Source organism: Callithrix jacchus, chromosome 16, assembly GCF_049354715.1.
Source record: "Callithrix jacchus isolate 240 chromosome 16, calJac240_pri, whole genome shotgun sequence".
NCBI lineage: Eukaryota > Metazoa > Chordata > Mammalia > Primates > Cebidae > Callithrix > Callithrix jacchus.
Window position 1 is genome coordinate 73646556 of NC_133517.1, and position 18787 is coordinate 73665342.

Sequence of the window (18787 nt, forward strand, 5' to 3'; positions counted from 1 at the left end):
ACTAGGCCACTGAGGCTTTAATATTTTTGGTTTTAAGCAACGTTCACATGTCTACACAATGCAGCTGAATTTTATTCAAGAAGATTTCTGCATATCTTCTCAACCAAATAAAAATTTCATTTTAACTCAATGGTCCTTATCATACTAATTAGTTTTAAACAAACCTTGCCTTAGTAGGGGTCCTTCTAGCCCCAGAATGCTCCTAATGACACTGAACCAAGAATAAATGAATATCATGAATGTATTTAGCAGAAAAGGAGTCCCTGAGGTTTATTTACGTTGTCACAAATAGCAGGATCTCCTTCTTTTTTAAGGCTAATGCCCTATTTTTTATATACATACATGTATGCCACAATCTCCTTATCCACTCATCCATCAATGGATACTTCATTGTTTCCATATCCTGGCTTTTGTGAGTAATGCTGCAATGAACATGCGAATGCAGATATCACAAAGTGAAATGAGCCAGACAGAGAGAGAAAAATACTGCATGATCTCACTTATGTGTGGAATATTTTAAAAAGTCAAATACACAGAAACAGAGAGTAGAGCATGGTTACCAGAGGTGGAGGGGTGAAGGGAATGGGGAGACATAGGTACAAACTTGCAGTTACATAGGATGAAGAAGTCTAGACATCTAATGTACAACAGGAGGGCCACAATTAATAATATTATATTGTATCCTGGAAAATTGCTAAGAAAGTAGTTTTAGGTGCTTTTAACACACACACACACACACACACAGGTAACTGTTAGATGAGATGATCATATGTTAATTTGCTTCACTGTAGTAATCATTTCTCTGGTGTATGTAATTCAAAACATAATGTTGTGTACTTTATGTATATAGAATAAAAAGAAAAGAAAAGGAGGCCAGGCATGGTGGCTCCTGCCTGTAATCCCAGCACTTTGGTAGGCAGAGGCAGGTGGATCACCTGAGATCAGGAATTCGAGACCAGCCTGGCTAACATGGTGAAACTCTGTCTCTACAAAAATACAAACATTAGCCGGGTATAGGGGTGCATGCTTGTAATCCCAGCTACTCAGGATGCTGAGGCAGGAGAATTGCTTGAACCCAGGAGGCAGAGGTTGCAGTGGGCCAAGATCATGCCACTGTACTCCACCTAGGCAACAGAGTAAGACTCCATCCCCCCGGCCCCCCCAAAAAAGAAAAAGAAAAGGAGTCCTCATTTACATGGGGATTTTTATATTTGCTAGGAGGAAAAGGTACCATTTCAATTTTTTGTTTTTTACCTAGGTGTTGATACCATGCCTTTTCAATTTCTTATCCCTATTCATTTTGTGCAGCCACTGAGCACGGGATTACTCTTTTTGTGTGCGTTTATTTTCTTAGCCATCTACTCAACACCTACTGGGACACAGCACCCAGCTAAGTATCTTCACTCCCTGATGGTTTAAGAGGCTTCATGTTTTCTAACTACTTAACACACAACTCGAATGTAAGATGGAAAATCTTTAACTTGCTCTTCTCAGGTGGCTGACAAGCCTATGACTGGGATAAAAAGGAGAATTTTAAAAAAATTAATTCAGGGAAATAAAATAAGTCACTGGATCTAAATCATTTGGTTTGTGTGAAAGTAATTGAAATTTTCACCATTATTTTCACCGGCAAAAATCACAATTACTTTTGCACCAAACTAATAATTTCACTTTCTAGTAATTCTTGATTCCATTTGTCACAAGAATTCCATTCCTAAAAGTAGTTTTGACTACCAGGAAAGTTTAGGAAGTCTTAGTTATCTGTTAAAAAGTCATGGCAGCTGGGCGCAGTGGCTCACCGTAATCCCAGCACTTTGGGAGACCGAGGCAGGCGGATCACAAGGTCAGGAGTTCAAGAGCAGCCTGACCAACACAGTGAAACCCCGTCTCTACTAAAAATACAAAATTTAGCTGGGTGTGGTGGCATGCACCTGTAATCCTAGCTACTCAGGAGGCTGAGGTAGGAGAACTGCCTGAACCGGGAGGCAGAGATTGCCATTAGCCAAGATGGTGCCACTACACTCCAGCCTGGTGACAGAGCGAGACTCCATCTCAAAATAAAAAGTGATGGTGACCTCTATCATTTCGCCCTTCAGCAGCTACATTTCCCCAGGGTGTATTAGTCAGCTGATTATTCATTAGCTTTCTGTACTATTAATAATTTATCTGCTGTGAGTACACATGACTTAAGCTATTAATACAATTTTCTACAATTTTCACTATCGATTTAAAGATAGTTTGGAAGTATTCATGAGGGCTGAAGCAAACTGAAAAACAGATTTTCTGGAACTGCATTTCTTGGTCTTTACCTTTGCCATGTGTAGATCATCAAAGTTTTGTCAGACTCCTGAGTGTGGCCCACATGGCCTGGTGACAAATCACTTTCAAAGTGTAACTTCTTGATAGAAAGTTCAGATCTGAAAGTTGGCCAGTACCGTAGAGCCAAAATAGGTGGAAGTTCAAAAGACAAGGAAGTCTTATCTTAGGTGTCTTGGTCGTAAATTACCCTCATAAAGTAAAACTTAATTTCTAACATGGAACAGGCTTTAAGATGCCATGAAAACAATAGCAGTCTAAAATAGGGATCTTGCATCTTGCTACTGCCACTGCTTTGCCTGGAATCATAAAAAGTCAGAAATGATTTTTTTTTTCACATTAAGGCAGGCAACATGAACCTTAAGCAAATTTTTGGAACCAAAACCGAGTTGTTGGTTTTTTTAAATTGATGTTAGTAAATTTTAATAAGAAAAGACTGGACAATGCGTCTAGCTAGGATCATAGAATCAGATTAACCTTAAGATGGAAGGGAATTTACCGGCAGCTTGGTCTCCTCCCCCACTTTAGAGTTATAAAAATGGAAGCCCGTAAAAAGGAAGGGACTTGCTCAGAGTCATCATCCAGCTAATTACAGAGAAGCAGAGTCATGTAGTGAGGTGGACAGGGGGACCTAGAGGTCCCCCTGTGACAGCTATCTGCTCTCCCTCATTCCAATCAGGCCGACTCTGACTCTAATCAAATGTTTTTGCACCTTTTTTTCTTTTTACCCAGGCTGCTTCGGCCTCCCAAAGTGCTGGGATTATAGGCATTTGCCACCATGCCCGGTCAAGACCTCAGTCTCTGCAAAAATATTGTTTGGAAAATTAGCCAGGTGTGATGCCTGCTTGTAGTCCCAGCTACTTGTGAGGTGGGGGGGCTGAGGCTGGAGGATCGATTGAGCCCAGGAGTTCAAGGCTGCAGTGAGCTACAATTGTGCCACTTCACTCCAGCCTGGGTGACATTGAGACTATGTCTTTTAAAAAAAAGTCCAAAATCAAGGTGTTGGCAGGGCCATGCTCCCTCTGAAACCTGCAGGGGGAAATTCTTTCTCGCCTCTTCCTGGCTTCTTGTGGTTGCTGGCAGTCCTTGGCATCCCCTGGCTTGCAGCTGCACCATGCTCATCTCTGCCTCCATTGCCACATGGCCTTCTCCCTCTGTGCCTGTGTCTTCATATCGCATTTCCCCCTTCTTCTAAGGACATCCATGCAACCATTCTGTTTTTCATTTTCAGGACAGTATTCAGTAAATTACATGAGATATTCAACACTTCATTATAAAATAGGCTTTGTTAGATGATTTTGCCCATCTATACACTAATATTAGTGTTCTGAGCATGTTTAAGGTAGGCTAGGCTAGGTTATGATGTTCAGTAAATTAGGCATGTCCAGTGCATTTCCAACTTAACGGTATTTTCCATTTATGATGAGTTTATCAGATGTAACTGCATCATATTGTAAGTTGAGGAACATCCTGTAGTATATAATCTCATCCCACCATCCTTTCTACTAACTAGCAGGCTGGTGTTGGGTGAGATGTGGTAGCTTTCCAGGACCAGAGTTTCCTAATCTATAGAATGAAGGAGTTGGTCCAAGTGATTTGTCTCTTCTGGTCCCACTTGTCCATTTACATGTTGTCCATCTTTCATACCTTTCCAGTTGTCACAATTAAGCTCATAGCATTGCAACTTCAAAGTTTACAGACTTTTTTTTTGTTTTTGAGACAGAGTCTTACTCTGCAGCCCAGGCTGGAATGCAGTGGCGCAATCTTGGCTCACTGCAACCTCCGCCTTCCGGGTTCAAGTGATTCTCCTGCCTCAGCCTCCCAAGTAACTGGGATTACAGGTGCATGCCACCATGCCCAGCTAATTTTTATATTTTTAGTAGAGATGGGGTTTCACCATATTGGCCAGGCTGGTCTTGAACTCCTGACCTCGTGATCTGCCCACCTCAGCCTCCCAAAGGGCTGGGATTACAGGTATGATCCACCTTGCCCAGCCAGATTTTACAGACTTTTAAGACCCGGGAGAACCGCAGAAGTTCATAAACTCCTGATCTGCCAATAGAGCCCTTCGTAAAAGAAAGGTGGGAAAGGCAGAAGGTCTTCCACCTTTCAAGAGGAGTGGGGCACCATTGGCTTGAGGACTGGACAATTCTTTGTTGTGTGGGACTGTCCCATGCAGTGCAGGATGTTTATTATCCCTGGGTTGGGCTCCAATCCCCACTCAATCACGCATTCTGGCCACCCAGACACTCCCACACACATTGCCAACTGCCCTCTCAGTGGGCAACATCATGACTTTGAGAACCAAAAACCAAGAGATGTAAAAAGTAGACATAGCCCAGTCGACTAGAGGAACCTCTTACACAGCACCTGTTATAATTTATAATCACTAAATATTTACAGTACAAAAAACCCTCCGACCCATCTTGTGCCCTCTCTTCACCCAGATTGGGTCTTCTCATTCTTCCCTCCCAGATAGTTTCCCTCCTTCTCCCCTCTGGGCCTCCAAGCATTACATCCTTCCAGAAATGGCCTGAGGTCATGGAAATGTCCCTTCCTTCCCCACTGCTGCTGTTGATGGTGATTATCCCAGCCACTTTCCCAAGTACTCATTCTCTTGGGGAAGGAGAAAAGGAGGGGCACTAGGGATAGCTCCATCTTTGTCAAATCAAAACCCAACTATGGCCAAGTCTAAATAATCAAGAGGTGTCTATGCTGGTGGTTATATCAAAAAGTAAAAAGACACTTCCGCTTCTCAGCTGTCTAGCTTGCACCTCCCTGGAGCCATAAACTGTATCTCTTCTTTAACTAGGCATTTCTTGTGCTCAGTAACTCAGCACCCTTGAACAGCACTTATCTCTGCAGTCAGCACTGTACATCAAATTGCCCTGCCCCTCTTGACCTTTGAGACGTCACTGATCAGGGGGTTCCAGGCAGGTGTGGTTAGTGACACAGAGGTGTGGCAGAGAGGACATGGCCCTGAGAAGTCTGGGCTGGCAAAAGGAGACAGTGGACAATAAAACAAAAACTCAACGCTAAAGAAAAAATAATAATGAGAGTTTGAAGCAGTGGTTATTAACCTACATCTTCTCTTCTCCCCCCACTTTGCTGTCAATTCCTGGAGGAAGGAGTTTGTCTTGTTCCCCACTGTATTTCCACACCTGGCACCCTGTGTGGCACCCAATGGTCTCCAGTCTCATTGGCATCTATTATGTTCTCCAGTTCACAAAGCTCTTTCCTATTTTGAGCCTTAGCACAAGCTAAGAACATCCGATTTGGAGCACTTTCTCTTTTTAAATGATGAACTCCTTACCTTTTAATTCACAGCTTCAATGTGAGCTCCTTGAAGAGCCGTAACTCCATTTAAAGCAAAGTACACACACACACACACACACACACACACACACACACACACACACAAGGGTTAGTCTTTATTCTAGTGTCCTGCTTATCCTCTCCATAGCCCATATGACAATTTATAATTACTTATTTGTTTGTTTCCTATATAGAAATTTGACTGCAAGTTCTAGGAAAATTCATATCCATCCTGTCCATCTTTCCAGCATTTAGCACATCCAAGACACTCAATAATTAAAAGAAAAAAATAATTAATATAAAAAATCAGAATTTAACAAACCTATATAGAATTTTACACAGGAAATTAGCTTTATGTTATATGGGAATTTAGCTTTAAATAAAAGTGGCATCTTAGACCAATAGAGGAAAAGTGTACTATCCAATACCCATCTAGGGTTCACTAAATAACAAAAACTAAGCTGCCTCCTTTTGATATAGTCTGGATGCGTGTCCCCTCCCTATCTCCTGCTGAAAGGTAATTCTCAGTACTGGATGTTGGGCTTGGCAGGAGGTGCTGAAGCGTGGCAGATCCCTCATCAATGGCTTGGTGCCATCCCTTGGTGCAAGAGAGCTCTTGCTCTGAGAGCAAGCTCTGGTTGTTGAGAAATGTGCAGCACCTCTGTGCTTCCTCTCTTGCTCCTGCTCTCGCCATGTGACACACTGGTTCTCCATTGCCTTCTGCAATGATTGTAAGCTCCCTGAGACCCTCCAGAAGGAGACGCTGGCACCAAACTTCCTATATAGTGCAGAACCATATGCCAAAATAAAACCCCTTTTCCTTATAAACTACCCAGCCTCAGGTATTTCTTTATAGCCATAGAAGAACAGCCTAACACACCCTTCCTTCCTTAATCTATATCAAAATCAATTCCAGATGAATCAAAGATACAAGCCTTAAAAAAATTAAGCCATTAAAAAAACTGAAAGGAACACTTGTATAAGAAATTTAAGCATCTTAATGCTGACATGGTTTTTCTAGGCAAGTCAAAGAATAAAAGATTGATATATTTGAATACATCAGAGCTGACATTTTCTTCACATATATACCCTCAAAACATAAACAAAGACGAAAGATAACAAACTGTGGAAAAATAATTGTCACACTTCACAAAAGCCTAGATTTGATTAAAAATAAAGTGTTTTATAAAAAAATAATGAAAATACTAATAATTCAACAAAAAAAATAAAGGACACAAGCAAACCACAGGAAAAAAAAATCACACAAATGACTTTAAAGAAATGGGATATATAATTTCAGGGATATCAAATGAAAGAAATGTAAATTTAATAATACCATAGTTTTATCTTTGAAATTGGCAGACATGAAAAAGTTTGAAAATATTTAGTGTTAGCCAATATGTGGGGAAAAGTACACTGGTATATTAATATAGTGAGAGTGAAAAATTCATCTTTTGAAAGTCAGCCTCATGGATCAGCTGGCCTTTGAGAGTGGTCCAGCATTTTATGTCAGTGTGGAGGACAACTTGCCAACATCTATTGGAATTTTCAGTATGCATAGTCTTTAGCCAGTAACTCTATTTTAAATTTTTACTCTACAGATGAGAAAGCATAAGTGAAATGTATATGAAATATTCATGCAAAAGACCAAAAGCAATCTAAATGACCTTTAATGGTGGATTGATGAAATAAGCTTTGGTTCATCTCTGTAACAGATTACTACATAGCCACTGAAAAAGAAATGTGCCAATGTCATATATTTCTTTAGTATATGAAATGTACAAGCCATGAGACCACTACATTTAGTGAAACAAGCTACACGCAAAAAGACAAATATCACATGTTCTCCCTTATATGTGGGAGCTAAAAAATTTGATCACGTGAAGGTAGAGATTGGGTAGATGGAGAACAGACACTGGGCAGGGTGAATTGTGGGGGTGTGGGGGAAGAAGACAAGTGAGTGAAAGGGTATAAACACACCCTAAGATGGAAGGAATAAATTCAATGTTGGATAGTAGAGTAGGGTGGTTGTACTTAACAGAAATCTATTGTACTCAGGTGAACTCCTCAATACCCTGACTTGATCAATACTCATTATATACATGTAACAAAATGTCTTATATTCCCCATAAATTTGTACAAATAAAAAAAGGAACATGTTATGATAACCTACTCAGAAAAAAAGGAAAGAAAAGAAAAGGCATGGAAGATAATACATTGTACAAATCCATTTGGTGAGGGAGAAAAGACAAGTCAGATGAAGATAAACAGAAAGATAGGTAACTAGACAGGCAGACATAGATGAATGTGCATGGACCACTTCTGGAAGGACTCACAGAAATGACTCATCTGAGGAAGGGATAAAGAGTCTGCAGACTGACTTTTCATGGGACCTTTTTATATTATTAGAAACAAATTAACCATCTGCACATATTACTTTTTAAATTAAAAACTCAGTAAAATTTTAAAAATGATCTAGCATAATGCAATGTAGCCTTCAAAAATTCTCTGTAATAATAATAACAATGTTAGTTAAAAAAAAGAGTAAGATTTTTCTATCTGGTTAATGCTGTCATTATTAAAAGGCATAATATTTTAAACAAACACCCAAAATATGAAAGAATAACTCTCTCAACAATTCAGAAGTGAGGCAGATTTAGTCTTTTAGGTGGTAAGAAGCTATTCAACTTTAAAAGCCTAAGCTTTATTTATTTAGAAGTATATTATTTTAAAAACATGGCTACCAAGGAAACTTGGGCAGTCTAAGTTCATCTGTAGCCAGAGCCACTCCCGATCCATCCCCAACAATGTATTCAAATTCAATGCTAAAAGTTACTTATTAAACACAAGAGATATGCCCTGGGAAAACCACTGTAAACTGCTTGTAGGAGAACTGATCTCTTAATAAAATACAGAAAAACCATCTCAGAAAAAGGAAAATGGGCAATCGTCATGTAAGTATTCATTGCCTTTGGGAATTGGTTTTAATTTTGGTTAGCCTGTGGAAGAATTTAAATTATAAAATCATGACTGATACTTGTATACTTTATCATTATGATTACCCTTTAATATTGGTTTTAGAAACAGCATACCATGCTTTTAAAATGTATTGAGGCGAGGTGCAGTGGCTCACACCTGTAATCCCAGCACTTTGGGAGGCCGGCTAAAAAAAAAAAAAAAATACGAAAATTAGCCAGGCTTGGTGGCGCATGACTGTAGTCCCAGCTAGTCAGGAGGCTGAGGCAGGAGAATCATTTGAACCTAGGAGGCAAATGTTGCAATGAGCTGAGATTGCACCACTGCACTTCAGTGTGGGCTACAAGAGTGAAACTCTGTCTCCAAAAAAAAAAAAAAAAGTGCATTGGGAATATATTTTTCCCTCATCGGCCAAAAATCTCTTAAGAGGGGCTAAAGAGAAAGAACTATATATAATAAGGCAGTAAATAGAGCCTTGCAGAGAGCAAATGGTTAATATATACCTGTAGAATGTATAACTAAAGCTGTTAGTTTATAGCAAATTTGTACAAAACTTCATAAACTGAGCAAAAGCAGAGTTATGTGGGAAAGTTAGGTTCATGTTGCAAATATTAATAGTCCAAGGTAAATACTCCTATGAATCCATACAACTTGGATTGAAAGGTGAAAATATTTCAGTATTATTTCTAAACCTCCAGATATTTGCAAATATCCATGGAATGGACTTAATATGTTTAGGCTCCTGAATGGTGTGTCTATAAGTTGTCAATGACTAAAAACTGACTAAAACACCACCTTTTGGAACCAACTACACACAAGACAGATGAGAGTTGAATCCTGATTTTTTTTTTTTTTTGCATTGAAGTATATCTAAAGCTATTCCAATACAAATCTTAATACGGTTTTACACACCTGCTGTAACTTCCCACAGCAAGAATGATACATTTTGTGCACACTATGGGCAGAGAATAAAACTCTAAAATTTTCTGAAAACTGTTACTTTGTCTGTATGGTTTTTCCTTCGCTAGACAGATGTTTACAAACTTACAAATATAGTCTTAGAAAAGGCATTGTTTTTTAAATCATCTACAAATAGCATTTTCATACTAGCAGAGATTATGAACTATCCATTCAGTGTATCCTTCAGAGAAACTGAAGCCTACTTTTCAAATACTTCTGATAGATGCAGAAAACCCCAGGATAATTGGCCCCTACATTCACAGCTTAGGAGGACAATTTTGTTTTTTGAAGTCAACCCCAGGGGGCAGCTGGCCTTGAGAAGAAGACCAGCATTTGTATGTTTTTTGTTTTTTTTTCAATCCTCAGAGCCAGTCGTATACCCTCTCAGAAGGCAGTCAGCAGTTGCCCAAAGGGGACACCCAACCCTCGACAGCCGTGCAGCCTCTCAGCCACCCAACAGGAAATGGAGAGCCAGAGTCCCCGCAGTCTGTAAGCCCTTTATTTTCCCTCCAGATCATAGGTATGACCCCTGCTCTCTCGTGGGTGCAATATAAGTCCCCAGTGACCTGTCATGTTGGAGCCTCCACCAGCCACCAGCCATCATCAGGCATGACTTCCAAGCAGGGAAATTTTTTCCTGCAAAATGTTTGTTACTATATTTGCAGGTAATGTAAAAATGAAATCTTACCTGTGGGCTTTGTTTCTGTTCCCAACAGTGTCTCATTAACAACCTCTTGAAATCAAACACATGAGGCTAGACCAGGACCACTATGACATTTCAGAAAATAGGAAAGGAACTTAATGTGTGCACGAAGAATGAATGCATGCTAAAAAGTAAATACAAAATATTTTCAAAGAACCAAAAATCATCCCAGTAATGGCTTCCCTTATCTGCATTAGAAGTTACTAATGCAACTTATTAAAGAATATGTACAGACATGAAACTAGAATGCTGGTGGTTTTGAAACAACTATACAACCCAAACAAACATACAAATTAAATGATAAAATACAAGTCAATGCTGTTTAAATGTAAGTTATCAACATAGCATAATATACAATATTATTTTGTTGAGATTAAATGGCTGTGCTCAACATGAAATGGTCCCAGTCACTATAATGCTGGGATTTTGGGAGTTTTATTGGGTTTTTGTTTTGTTTTGTTTTCTGAGTCTCAGCAAATCTAAAATATGATGTGGTATGTGACCTCTGAGTTCTTCTATCATATTTCTCTTATTGAACCTACTGAGAAACTTTTGTTTGTAAGGCTCCCTGTAATGCCATGGGATCTTCTTTTGGCTCACAATGATGATTCTATTAAACCTCCCTCTGTTCCCTCTTCTTTCATCATTAGCCTGCAAGAATTGAAGTATGGCTATTTGGCATATAAACAATCATAAACACAAACAGAAATGCAGACATTGAAATCATGAGCCAAGGCTTACTCATCTTGATAATCTAGCATGCTTTATATTAATTTTAAGTTGTTATCAGCATGAAATACACTATTTCAAAAGACTCCTAGAAAAGTTTTGATTCCCCAAGAAAATGTCCACAGACCAGGGCCTATGATAACTGACAAATATTATCATAGAGCCAGTAGAATATTGGCCAGGAAATTGCATTTTTCAAGGTACTGTCATCTAAAATCGTAATCAATCCTGAAACAAAAATTACTTTTGTGCTATCCTCTATCCTTTGGTCACTATTAATGATTTTTTTGAACTGAAGACATAGTGTTTGTGAGTAACCTATTTGGAGCAGAAGTAACCAAGATACTGTGTCATTATCATTCGCCAAATCACACAATGTTCAAAGAATTTCCTTATCCTGGAGGACATGTCCTTTTGTTCAATGAGCTTTGCAGATAGAGTAGACCCAGAGAGAAAGATCAGATCAGTGGAAAAATCTGCTTAGGTTTAGCTAGATGACTCTTTTACTGTCTGAGTTGTTCTCATAAGAATCACTATCTAGAGAAAAATAGAAAAGTGAGATCAATATTAAGATTACTTTACCACGGGAGTGTGGCTATAGGATAAGGGCAGAATGAAGAGAGAGCAAGACCTAGTGGAGCCATTGATAAATGTGGAAATAATCACAAACTCAAATGGACTCATGATTTCTGGGAAATTACTTGCAAAGCTAATGAATAGGCACTAGAAAGGACTACAGACTTGCTACTCAAAGTATGGTCCCTGGATTCATAGCAGGACCCACATTGCCTGAGCACTTGTTAGAAATGCAGATGTTTAGCCCACTCAGATCTATGGAATCATAGTCTGGATTTTAACAGACTCTTCAAGGGATTTTCAGGCACATTAAAATCTTAGAAGCATTGGACTAGGGAATGCATTCTCAAACTTGCCTGCATTGAGATCACCTGAGGAGTTCTCAAAGCCACCAATGCCTGGGTCCCACCCCTAGAGTCTGAATTAATTGGTCTGGTGGCTGTCCTGGGCATCAGGGTTTGTAAATGCTTCCCAGCTGGCTTTAATGTGGTGCAGAGTTTGAAAAACACTGAAGTGGAGAATACAACTAACATTACAAGAGCTCGGCACACCTGGGACAAAGGCAGATGGTCATTGCACATGCTCATAACTGAAAACCAATTTGTAAATGTTAGAACATCTGTTCAGCGGTCTGCCCCGTAGTTTGTGAACATGCCACGTTTATGACTTGCTTGTGCCAATATTTAGCCAACATATATATTATCTCCAGTGGAAAATAGTTTGGGACTTGTGGCAGGTGAATACCAGGTGAGCTCAGATGAAGGTGGACCAAGAACAGCCTGCATGACAGGTGGGGTTCCTGAGAAAAGAAGAGAGGCTCTGAGGCAGGTAAAATATGGCTGGGAATTTGAAATTAAAATAAGTATGGTCTTAACCAAGGATGTGCACTAAACTGTGATCCCAAATCCAGAAGACCCATGGTCAAGCCTTAGCAAAAAGCAGTCTAGATCATGCAGTCATACCTCCTCTTAAATAAATAAATAGGATCAGGAAATATTACTTTTTTTTTGAGACAGAGTCTTTCTCTGTTGCCCAGCTGGAGTGCAGTGGCACAATCATGGCTCACTGCAGCCTCAACCTCCCTGGCTCAAGTAATCCTTCCACCTCATACTTACTTCCAAGGAGGTGGGACTACAGGCATGTGCCACCATGCCCAGCTAATTTTTTGCAACAACAGGTCTTCCTATGTTGCCCAGGCTGGTCTCAAATTCCTGGGCTCAAGTGATCCTCCCACCTTAGCCTCCCAAAGTTCTGGGATTATGGGTGTGAGCCACTGCACCTGAGCTTGGGAAATCTTTTATCCCAGAAAGCTGGTCCTTCAGAACACCACTGCAGAAGTTCAGTTCAGTATTCTTTTAAAGAAACTGCCCCGAGCCAGATGCTCTTTGAGGATCTGCAAATAAGAAGAAGAATTAGACAAAAGACCATGGTTCATGCTCTCAAAATATCTCAGTCTTACAAGAGATGCAGACCCATACATAATTACAATGATGTGTAATGGATGCTCTCATAGAAACATGGCCATCATCACACAGTTCAGAAATAGGACAGTGGAGAGAGTGATTCTACAGAGGAGAAATGAGTAGAAGCAGATTCTTAAAGTGGACTGTTTGCAGAGCAGGAACACTTGCAAAGGAAGTATAGAGAAGCAAGTACATTCATAGAGCTACAAAAGACAAGTGCTGCTGGCATGTGTAGCTTTAAACACTTAGTACATCATAGGGAAATTGCCTATGCAGCTGTTATCCTCTCCTGCTTGGCTGAAAGTGTCTACAGGGCAGACACTGTTCCTTAGTCATTGCTGCATCCTTTGGACTTGATACATAACAGGGATGCCATAAATATTTTTGATAGAAAGATCTATGAACAAGGAGATAGACTAGTAGACAGGTGCACAGGGGTGAGACCCAAAAACCCTTGTAGGCTATGCCAAGTGTATTAGTTTCCTAGGGCTACCATACAAAATACCACAAACTGGATAGCTTAAACCACAGAAACATATATTCTCAAAGTTTTGAAGTGTAGGAGTTCCAAACCAAGGTGTTGGCAGGGCCAGGCTCCCTCTGCAGGTTTTCGGGTAGTATCCTTGCTTGCCTCTTCCAGCTTCTGGTGGCTCCAGGTGTTTCTTGGCATGTGGCAGCATAACCAACCTCCACCTCCATCTTCACATGGCCTTCTCCTCCTGTGTGTGTCTCTAGGTTCTTTTCTTATAAGGATATTGATATGGTTTGGCTGTGTCCCCACCCAAATCTCATCTTGAATTGTAGCTCTCAGAATTTCCAATGTCATGGGAGGGACTCAGTGGGAGGTAATTGAATAATAGGGGTGAGTTTTTCCTGTGCTGCTCTCATCATAGTGGCTATGTCTCTGGAGATCTGATGGTTTTATAAAGGGAATTTCCCCTGCACATACTCTCTTGCCTGCTGCCATGTAAGACATGCCTTTGCTCCTCCTTCACCTTCTGCCATGATTGTGAAGCCTCCTCAGACATGTGGAACTGTGAGTCCATTAAACCTCTTTTTCTTTATAAATTACCCAGTCTGGGGTATGTCTTTATTAGCAGCATAACAAGCTAATAAAGACACCAATCATTGGATTTAGGACACACTCTAAATCCAGGATGATTTCATTTTGAAATCCTTAACTAATTACTATCTGCTAAGTCTCTCTTTCCAAATAAGGTGACTTCTGAGGCTGTGAGTAGACATGAGTTGGGATGAGTGGGTGGGGGTGGTACTGTTCAAACTACGATAAGGAAATAAGGTTTTATTACCTAAGTCTATTAGTGATTTTAAACTTTAGCACATTAGATTTCCTTGGAAGGCTTACTTAAATAGAGAGCTGGATCCAACCCCCGAAGTGTTGATTCAGTAAACACTCTAAGGTGGAGCCTGAGAATTTGCATTTCTGAGTTCCCTGGTGAGGTTGACACTGCTAGGCTAGGAAGCACACTTTGAGAACTGCTTACTTAGGCATAGGAAAACCCTAATCAGGATCAGACAAAGGAATAGCAACTTCAGAGCTGCTTTTAGCTAGACCATGCTGGAAGCTGGTGGAGAAGGGCTTGGAGAGAAACATGATCACAGGCAAATCAAGCATTTGGGAAGCAGTGGCCCTGGGGAGAAATGAGGACCGTCTGCCGCCTCCGCCCTCATCAGCTGAAATAACAACAGTGGCATTAGGGAGAAGGAGATAGAAGAGAGTCAAATGAACATAACTTGCTAAGTGGGTGTGCAAGGTAAGGGAAAGGAAGATGACAGTGACTCCAGGTGCCTTGTCTAGCTCATGTGCCCAGGTGGATGGTGGCACATCCCAGGGACATAAGGCAGTGACAGGTTGACTTCGGTTTGGGGAGCTATAGAGTTTGAGATATCTTTGGGAAGTATGAGTTCACAGTTGTTTTCGTTTGTTTGTTGAACAATTAGTATGTGTTTGATCACAAGTAGCCGCCACAGGACTCACTTTGGTTTAAATAACAAAGACATTTGTCAATTCTAACAGGAGCTCTGAAGGGAGCCGATTCCAGTGTTGGGTCAGCAGTTCAGTCACATCATTAGGGACCCAAGCTATGTCTACTTTCTGTCCTGCTATCCTGGATGTATTAGCAATGTCTTCCCTCATAGGTGCAAGATAACGGTCATGTGTTCAAGTTAATGATCTCCCAAGGTAGTCACAAGCAAGAAGGAAGGAGGCAGAGGGAAAAATACCTCCTTACTTATGTAACACTCTCCTATAAGGGAGGAAAATCTTTCTGCAAGGCTCCAAGCAGCAGACATCCCTTTCTATCTCACCAACCAGAACTGATCAAAAGCCCAACCTAAGACTGGCAAAGAGAAAGAGGAGAGCCTTGAATCATAATTCATCCCTGAGGCTGAGCAAACAATCTTCTTAGTTCTCTATCTATTTATCCATCTGTCTGTCTCTTTCTTTCTATATATTGGCCTCTCTCTCCTACTAAAAATAAGCTTTTTCTTTTCATGGTGTGAGAAGCAAAAGGGGTTGGTAAGAGGGAGGCATGGCCAGAGATAGTTCGGACACCAAGAGAGCTCCATCGCCTCACATAGCTCCAGATTAGCAGCCTCAAGGAAAATCTCTTCTTTTTCTAAGTATCTATAAGATTTCAGGGAAGAATTCTGGTCGGCTTGGGTCATGTACCTACCCCATGAATAATCATCGTAATTAAGGTTGGCCTTATCTATCCTTGGCGATGGGATATATTGCTTTATCATCACTACTTTCTTACAACTATTATATTTACTAATGTTACTACTGCCATTACTACTACCACTACTAATACTAATACTACTAGATGGACTGAAATCGAGAATGCAAACTTCAAGATCAGATAGAAAGGCAGAAAAATCATTCTCTTTCCAAATAATGGGGGCTTAGATGGTTACAGTAGGAATGAAAAGGAAGATAAAAATGTTAAAGAGAATTTTAAAGAAATAATTAATAGGTTTGGGTCCAATGCATATTTAAACTCTTCTACCAGGGGAAAGAATAGCGTTCATTGTTTTGATACCGATTGAGACAGAAATTTGCTCAAAGCAAATTAAGCTATTTCACCTTGTTTCCTTTTCAGCAAATCAGAACTTGTCCACATTCTGTTGATTGCACTTTTGATGCCATGAAGGCCCCGCTCAGCCCCCAGTATTTTCGCTTTTCAATGCCATCTTCCCACCTAATACTGACTCTTGAGGATTCCAGAGCACACTTGCCACTTTTTTTCCTGCAAGTAATGAATCCCAAGTTCATACTCTCGTTGAATTGGCAAAAGACGACCTTTGGCAATATAAGAAGAAAATGGGTAATTCTTTTCTAATGAGAAATGTGCTTCATTTTTCAAAACTCCTGAAGGCATGGTTCCTTTCACGGTTAAGAAATAGCCATCATCTCCCCACAACCACTTTATCCTCCAAGTTCTCTTTTGTTGATGCAATACAGCAGTAATTGGATATCTGGAAGTTCAGCACTCTTTGGAGGTCTCTAACTCCCCAAACAATCTGTGGACAACCTCAAAGCAGACAGTCATTTTCCCCAGGACACAAAATCTTGTTTCCAGATAATGAATGTTATTCCGCCTCTACTAGAAACTCCAAGTTCTCCAGCCCAACATAGCGCTCAAGGGCCCTTAAGAATGAGTCAACAGAGAGATGTCACTTTGCCACGTCTCCCTGCCAGGGTAGGCTGGGATGTTCACAACAATCTTGATGCAGACAAAGAAGCAGGAAGTGACAACAGGTTTCTCACTTTGAATTGACCTCAGCTCACACTCTTCCTCCTAGTTACCTTATCCCAGCACTCAAATCCTCCCTTTTAAGTCACCACGGCAGTTTGCCCTTGGTGACTGGAGGCCTTGCTTTAGTCAGTACCTACCTGCTGTTTACCACCAGAGGCTTTGCCTTCTCTGTAGTTTTTAAAGAGCCCCATCAACAGAGTTGTTACAACCATTCAGTCAGGAATGTAGACCGCTGGCACATTGTCCTTGGCACTGCTGACATTTGGGCCAGGTACTTCTTTGTTGTTGCGGGGAGGGGTGCTGTCTGTTCTGTGCATTGTTGCAGGATGTTTAGCAGAATCCTGGCCTCATCGCTAGATATTCCAGTAACACTCCCTACTTGTGCCAACTGAAAATGTCTCCAGACATTGCCAACTGTCTCCTGGGAGATAAAAATTGCTCCTGGTTGATTAAGAACCAATGCTTAAATGGGAAGACAAGGCTGGAGGGCAGATGTCCTCGCAGTGTCTTTATGTCTCTGAATCACCACCAGCAATCACCATTCCTGCCCTTCTGGCCCAGGCAGAACAGGGGAAAGTCAGTTTCTCTTGAGGATTGACCCTTGTCCTCCTGTTGATGACAGCAGCAGCCAAGAGGCAGAAGTTTTCTCAAAACTGGTAGCCCACAAGTAACTTCTTTTTAAAAAATTTTTTTTATTTCCATAGGTTTTTGGGGAACCAGTGGTATTTGGTTACATGAGTAAGTTCTTCAGTGGTGATTTATGAGATTTTGTTGCACTCATCACCCGAATAGTAGATACTGAACCCTATTTGTAGTCTTGTATCCCTCACGCTCTCCCACTCTTTCCCCCGAGTCCCCAAAATCCATCGTGTCATTCTTATGCCTTTGCATCCTCATAGCTTAGCTCCCACTTACGAGTGAAGACATATGATGTTTGGTTTTCCATTCCGGAGTTACTTCACTTAGAATAGTCATCTCTGATCCCATCCAGGTTGTGGCACACACCATTAATTCATTCCTTGTTATGACTGAGTAGTATTCTATTGTATATATATTATATACCACAATTTCTTCATCCACTCATTGATTGATGGGCATTTGGGTTGGTTCCACATTTTTGTAGTTGTGAATTGTGCTGCTATAAATATGCGTGTGCAAGTATCTTTTTCTTACAATGACTTCTTTTCCTCTGGGTAAATACTCAGTAGTGAGATTGCTGGATCAAATGGTAGTTCTGATACCAGAGTGATAAGGGTTTCACTGCAGAAACCCTCAGCAACAAGGCTGCTGGGGTGCTGGGCTACTGAATTTCCTGCCTAGATGAGCAGTACTCCCCTGGAAAGACACAGGCTGGAACCATCAGGAGCTGATTGGCTTGCCTCTCCTCTGATTGGGCATAGCCCCAAAAAGGCTACCCCACTTGGACTCCCTATACCAGAGCCCAGAGCATGGCAAGACGACCACATTGTTTATACTCCTGAAGATGCCATCAGTACCTTCAGGGACAATGGTGCCCACCACTTTAAGGCACAACATATTGAAGGGCCTTCAAGTCAGGTCTCCCAGCTCCTACCCAGCCCTGCAGTCACTTTTGACAGGTAAATATCACATCGACACGTGTAACCCAGACAGCATATCCTAAGGAAGCTTGTCTTTCTGGAAAATGACCTAACTATACCAATCTTTATTAAAATGCACTAAAATGCCAACATGGAAGCAATTCTAAATGTAAGTGAAAGGTCATGTTTTAATCTAAAGAATTACACTCATTTTTCAGAACATATAGTCAACATATGTAAGCAAATCATGTTGAGCTGTGATCCAAATGGATGTTTTTCTAGCTTTAGTTTTGTCAAATGATACAAATATTTCTGCCCATTTAGAGTGATAGCCAAACACTTAATCATCATGTATGTCACTGCAAAACTGCATCTTGGAAAGGTGGTGTTAACAGAAACGAACAACTCTGT

General features: G+C 40.7%; 1 protein-coding gene across 4 annotated transcripts in view; it reads left to right on the forward strand.

Annotated features, from left to right (window-relative positions):
• The first annotated feature begins 8511 nt into the window (after nt 1–8511).
• The window catches only part of ANXA13 (annexin A13), a 56655-nt gene continuing 46379 nt past the window's right edge, over nt 8512–18787 (forward strand). For 3 of the 4 annotated variants that reach the window (XR_008477248.2, XR_008477249.2, XM_035276834.3), the window contains exons 1-2: nt 8512–8585; nt 9934–10056. Coding sequence is in view for 2 of the 4 variants with exons in the window: in XM_035276834.3 (XP_035132725.1) it covers nt 8571–8585; nt 9934–10056 (138 nt within the window). In the remaining 2 variants the exon portion in view is untranslated. The remainder of the gene's footprint in view (nt 8586–9933; nt 10057–18787) is intronic. The other variant, XM_035276835.3, reaches the window with a different exon arrangement.